The sequence below is a fragment of the Nicotiana sylvestris genome, chromosome 3 (assembly GCF_000393655.2).
Source record: "Nicotiana sylvestris chromosome 3, ASM39365v2, whole genome shotgun sequence".
NCBI lineage: Eukaryota > Viridiplantae > Streptophyta > Magnoliopsida > Solanales > Solanaceae > Nicotiana > Nicotiana sylvestris.
In genome coordinates this window covers 10,112,980-10,119,658 of record NC_091059.1, presented here as the reverse complement: position 1 = coordinate 10,119,658, position 6,679 = coordinate 10,112,980, and the positions used below count along the sequence as shown (strand labels likewise).

Here is a 6,679-nt window from a genome sequence, read left to right as displayed (position 1 = left end):
ATAATTTTTTTAGACTTAGCTGCCAAGGCAAAAGCTATAGCAGGCTGTAGTAACATCGAGTAAACAATCAAAAGAATATGAGCATGGAACCACCACGACATGCTATGCAGGAAAAGCTACAGTTTGGATGGTATATAGCAGGATTAGGAGAAGGTAGATCAGTTAGTCCCAATTTTAGGAAAATTGGTGATGAAATTTCTATTGATGTGTCAGGCTTGCTAGTTCTTGACAAGAGGGGTTGCTCTGATGGTAAGCAACCCCCACTTCCAACCGAGAGGTTGTGAGTTCGAGTCTCCCAAGAGCAAGGTGGGAAGTTCTTGGAGGGAAGGATGTCCGGGGGTCTATTTGGAAACAGTCTCTCTACCCTAGGGTAGGGGTAAAGTCTGCGTACACACTACCCTCCCAGACCCCACTAAGTGGGATTATACTTGGTTGTTGTTGTTGTTGTTGTCAGGCTTGCTAGGACAGTCGTATCATCCTATGAGTCAGTCATAGTCCACCAGTTGAGTCATTGATATAGACAATTTCTTAAAATAATTGTGTCAACCACTTAAAGTTTGAACATGGATCCAACATTTAATATTTTGCAGCCTTAATTACAATTAAGAGGCTACTCAAGCTGATAGATAAGGCAGACAAAGGATGCATGAATCAAATGGGCTTCTATTACGAGGAGAAGGCTATTATCAGCGAAACAAGAAGAAACAAACCAATCCTTTATTCAAGTGCAGAATATGCTACAAATCTTTATCAATAGATCACTTCTTCTGTGAGACATATGAAGTATCTGAAAAACCCCTCTTCCCCTACATCCAAGAAAAGGGTATCCAATAAAATTCTTCTTGGCATCATGCCGTGGTTTCTAGAAATGGATAGTCACTATAGCCAACAACAGGATCAGATATATAGAATGTATCCCTGTTATACTTGTTGAGAGGTGCATCGAGCTCAAATCGCCTTGGTAAATCTGGATTGGCTAAGAATAGACGTCCATACGCAACAAGATCAGCTCGGTCTTCAACCACAGCTTTGTTTCCATCTCCTCTATCATAACCACCAGCTACCATAAAAGTACCTTTGAATGCCTTCCTCATTGGTACAAGGCTTTCAGGACATTCTACTTTTTCCCCAACTGTTTTCATCCTTGGCTCAACCATGTGGCAGTAAGCAATGCCATACTTATTCAAGGATTCGGCCATGTAAAGTCCCAAAGCACTTGGGTTTGAGTCTCCTGATTCCATGTAGCTTGCAAATGGGGAAAGCCTTATTCCAACTCTGTCAGCTCCTATCTCATTTACAACTGCTTCAACTATTTCGTGTGCGAATCTGCAACGGTTCTCTAAAGACCCTCCATAATGGTCCGTTCGATCATTGACTTGGTCTTTCATAAACTGGTCGATTAGATAGCCATGAGCTCCATGGATCTCAACCCCATCAAATCCTACAAACATAAGTGAAGTTAGCTTGAGGGAGGGTGTTAATTTGACGGCAATACTGACGTGACCGCACATGAACAGATATTCAAAGCAAGGATTATACATCACTACTAATCGACTCACCATGTAATCAATCTAACAAAGCACCTATATCCGAAAATGTTCTGCAAGATTTAAAATTTCTGTGAAAGGTCTATGTCTAAATTTCTTTTCTTGATTCCTAGGAAACCATAGTGGAGATAACTGAAAAGTGACTCATTCTGGTTATTCACTGAAGAGCATCACTGAAATGCCACTTAGACGGCACGTATCACACTATTCACACGCATTATGTTGCAGTCAGTACAAATTTTTGCTTGTTTCTCTGTTGTATTGCTTACAGCCTAAGTTTTAACCCACTGTTCAGATCCGGCAGTTGCACCAGCTGAAAAATGGGGAAGCACACTCAATATATACACAACATAAAACGAATATACTTATTTGAAAAACAAGTTAACCTCTTCTTACATAGTACATGCTAAAAGGTTATCCTATTTTATCAAGTTTGCCAAATAGTTGAGATAAACAGTATATAAGAAGCATCATATGAGTCCCGAAATATTCAAATAGTGACACATTCAGCTCAGCTTATGCATATACTTCTAATTCTTGGGAACTCGGTATCCATTTTAGCACTTGCTGCCTTTGTTTCCTTTGTCGTCTTTTCTTTAAAGATACTATTCATCTTACACATATAGCAAAATATGTAACAACGATTTTCTAGTCCAGAATTTCAGACTGAAGCTGCTTTCCATTAAAGCAGTAAACTTGACAAGAAAGTCTTACCAGCTTCAATGGCATTTTTAGCAGCAAGCCTAAAATCGTTAACAATCTGAGGAATTTCATCTATTGTCAGCCGCCGTGGTGGTGTAAATTGTGCAACATCCACGCCATTGGCACGAATTTGAGGTGTTAATGGCTTGTCTGTGCAGGAGATAGGAGCCTGTCCATTGGGCTGAAAATCTGAACAAAAGGAGTCAAGTTAAGAAGCACAGAAGTTCACATCTAGTGAGATAGTTATCTCAAAGCGTCAGATATGATTTGATAAAATAATTAAATTTATGTTAGCAAAGTCAGTTACCTTTGTGGGAAACTCTCCCAACATGCCAAATTTGGCAAAAAAAGATTCCTCCTTTGGCATGGACTGCATTTACAATTGGTTTCCAGGCCTCAACTTGCTCCTTTGTCCATATACCAGGTGTTTGTGGATACCTTTAATCAATAAGCATATAGCAGTATTTAGAATGATTACTTGGGAGTAACTGCAAGTATACAACAACAAAAAACCCATTGTAATCCCACAAGTGAGATCTGGAGAGAGTAATATGTATGCAGATCTTACCCCTACCTTGATAAGGTAGAGAGGATAGACCTTCAGCTCAAGGACAAATTGCAACTATAAACTAGTAAAATTATGGGAACTAAGGTTACCCTTGGGCAGTGTCAGAAACTCCTGTGGCTTCTGCTATTAGAAGACCCCCTTTTGTGGTTCGTTGAGAGTAATAAAGGATAGCATGTGGCTGAGGAACATTGCCATAAGATCTCTGCCTCGTCAATGGCGCCAATACAACCCTGAAAAAACATGAAGAGGGCAATAAGAACCAGTTTGCATCTTTATTCATCAAATTCACACGGCTATGCAATAATAGGATGTCAAAACTCAATGCTCAAAGATAATTACCCTTGCAAATAAGGATTACATAGTTAACTCAATTATCAATAGTGACACACTAAATTTCAATTCCCTTGAAGATTTAGATGATGGCTGGAAGATAAAACTGCAACCGCATGTATTTACCATTTGGTCATCAAGAACTTGAATTAGTTGGGAATATCAGCTAAGGAAATATAAAACTCATCACTCAGAAAAAGTAAAGAAAAAAAAATGCCACTTCGAGAAATTACTTTAACTTTAAAAAAAGAAGTAAACTTATACTTTGCACAAATCAGAAATCATTAACAGCAGAAGAAATGAAAGTAAGAAAGAAAAAACAAAAGGGCAAACCAAACATTTTAAGATCAAATTTGAATAATCAGGAAGAATCAAACATCAAATGGGGAACAACATATAACCAGTGTAATCGCCCAAGTGGAGTTTGGGAAGGGTTGTATATACGTAAATCTTACCCTTACATTGAGGTACCTTAATATTACGGTTTCGATAGATCCTTGGCTCAAAAAATGCATAATCACAGCAGTTTTAATAAAGAAAATGGGAACTGGATCTGGAAGAAGAATACCTATGAGATAACTGAAAAATTCCCATTTTATAAGGGATGAGTAGAGGAATGTCTTGTCTGCTTTCTGGAATTTGAGCAGCATTGTTTTCCATTTTGGGCTTTTCTTGTTTTTGTCACAGTACTTTTCTTGCAGACTTGTATGTCTCTCTAATCAGCTATAGATACACTATTTATAGCCAAGAAGAAAAGTGAAATGTGTAAAAATATTGTCCACATATAGCTGCTGGGGTTTTGGTTTCTCCATCTCAGCCGCCCCAAAAAGGAAGCTCGTTTTCCCACAAGGAATATGCATGTTATTTGGTTTTGTGCCTCCATTCATTGCTGTCCTGTTTGAATTATCTTTGACTTCACAAAACTCTTGATTCGTGAGTGTGTGTTTGGTTAACTTTTTCTTCTTCTTTTTTAATAAAGCAGGTGTACGGACCAATAATGCTATCTACCAACGCAAGCAGTGATGTTCATTGTTCCGTCCAATTCATTTTTACCAAATTTCAATTCGACTTCTTAGTTTTCGATTTAAGGAAGAATTAACATAAATAGTTACATATATTTAAAGCTTATGTATAATATGGATATGATTATTTATAATTAATATATAATCCATATATACATGCTAGCAGAGGCGGATCCAAGATTTTAATTCTACAGGTTCAACACTCCAATTTCAACTATTGAACCCATCACTTTGTTTAAGTTATGGGTTCATACATAAAAAAAATTCAATAATTCTAGTGAATTTTATATTAAAAATTTAGGTTTGAGATAAAAGTTTTGGGTTCAGTTGGACCTAGATGTAAAACTATTGGATCCGCTCATGTAGGCTAAGAAAAGTAAATAATGAATATTAAATACTCCCTCTGTTTCAATTTATGTGAATCCATTTGGCTGAGCATTATTTACTCGAAAAACGGTACAGTTGAATTTATACGAAGTTTATAGACAAGTGAATTAATTTGATCCTGAAATAATAGATGAATTAGATAAAATATGATACTTAGCCTTGAGATGGAGATAGAATAACAGAAATAACAATTCTAGGAGCTGGGCTTCCGGGCACAACATTAATGATATCAATAAATAAGAAGACAAAAATTATATTGAGCTTTGAATAGAGTAAAACATGTATTTGCCTGAAAATTCCCCATCTACAATGATAATAGAGCTCTCTATTTATAGTTGCACCTACGGAAGGTCCTAGGATCAAGCCCTCTTTAATGTTAATTATGAGGGCCATTGAAGAATGTAACAGCATGCAGTGAATGTCATATTCCTTATAACGGACCGTGAACTTAATGCTACAGAATATTTCTTATTAAATGCTACCAAGTGGCAGGTATTTATTTCATCTCTGCGAATATTATTCTCTCCAGTAACATACGGGATTGGTACCTTCAATTTATATAGAATTTATACCGTTTTGAAAGTAAATTCTGTGTTCCGAGGCCTTAAAAACTTCTTTTGTCTCATCTCAATTTGTGTGCGCAGTCTGAACGCGATTCTGGAAAGCTTTTATGTGAAAACTAAGTGAAATAAGGAAAATAGCCTTTAAAATTGATTAAAGTTGGCTTTGGTCTACCTTCTTGGTAAACGGACCCGGACCGGTGATCCGATGGTCTCGTAGGGTTCGTAGTAAAATTTGGGACTTGGGCATATACCCGGAATCGAATTCCGAGGTCCCAAGCCCGAGAAATAAATTTTTGAAAGAAATTATTTAACTGAAATTATAAGAGTTTTTGGAAATGAAAAATGTTTGAAATTGATGGTATCGATCCCGTATAATGGTTCCGAAGCCCGTTACAGGTCTTATATAATAATTAAGTTGAATCTATGAAGTTTGGTAAGAATTGGAGTTCGTTTGGTATAAATCGGACCTTTATTTGAGAAAATGGAAATTTTGATGTTCTTGAGTGATTTCATAAGTTTGAGGTTTAATTCATAGTTGTTGATGTTATTTTGATGATTTGATTGCATGAGAAAGTCCGTATGATATTTTTGGACTTGCGTGCATGTTTGGTTTGGAGCACCAAGGGCACGGGTGAGTTTTGGATAGGCCACGGAGTGAATTTGGACTTAGAGAAATGGCTGTTGCAGGTTCAGTGGTGTTGCAGGCTCTAATCTCACAATTGCGAGGTCAGGCTTCGCAATTGTGAGCCCAACATGCTTGGCAATTGCGAGGGCTTGATCGCATTTCCGAAGAAAGCCCAGCCTGCCAGTGTTCGTAATTGCGAACACCCTTCGCAAATGCGAAGTCATCAGGGGAGGGCCAGTATCGCAATTGCGACAACTTGTTCGCAATTGCGAGGTTAGCAGACAGTGCCTAGGTTCGCAAATGCGAGGCCTTGTTCGCATTTGCGAGCTTTGCAATTGCGAAGCTCCTGTCGCAATTGCGACATCTGCGACAAGTTAATTGGGACTTAGACGAATTTTTCATCATTTTTCAAACTCCCTTAAACCCTAAGCTCTCTTGGGCAATTTTCTAAGGAAAATTTCTTCTCCAAATCAATTGTAAGTCGTTTCTAACTCATTTTCTTCAATCTATAACATCTTTTCATGTGATTTCAATTCAAAATCAAGAACTTTCATGGGGAATTGGGTGATTTTGGGTAGAACTTAGGATTTTCAATTTTTGGGGATTCGGACCTCGATTTGAGGTCCGATTTCAAAATAAATTATATATTTGAGTTGGTGGGTGAATGGGTAATCGGGTTTTGCTTCGAACCTCGGGTTTTGACCATGTAGGTCTGGGGTCGAATTTTTGACTTTTTCTTTAGAAAACTTATTTTCATGTAATTCATTTAACATTTATTGATATCGTTAAGTAAATTGTGGCTAGATACAAGCGAATTGGTGGTAGAAACAAGAGGTAAAGCGTTAGTTGAGGCTTGAATTGTGTTCGTGGCATCGAGGTAAGTGTTTGGTCTAACCTTAGCTTGAGGGATTAGAAGTTGCGTCTTGTTTTCTATG

The 6,679-nt window shown here is 37.6% G+C and overlaps 1 protein-coding gene across 1 annotated transcript; it reads right to left on the bottom strand.

The window, feature by feature from the left end:
• Positions 1–643: 643 nt before the first annotated feature.
• LOC104220906 (12-oxophytodienoate reductase 1-like) lies at positions 644–4,090 on the bottom strand. The gene is made up of 5 exons (XM_009771871.2): positions 3,716–4,090; positions 2,907–3,047; positions 2,557–2,687; positions 2,262–2,438; positions 644–1,441 (listed from the first exon to the last, which is right to left on the bottom strand). Exons 1-5 carry the CDS (start codon positions 3,805–3,807, stop codon positions 849–851), a joined length of 1,134 nt encoding a protein of 377 aa, XP_009770173.1. The 5' UTR covers positions 3,808–4,090; the 3' UTR covers positions 644–848.
• Between the last annotated feature and the right edge of the window lie 2,589 nt (positions 4,091–6,679).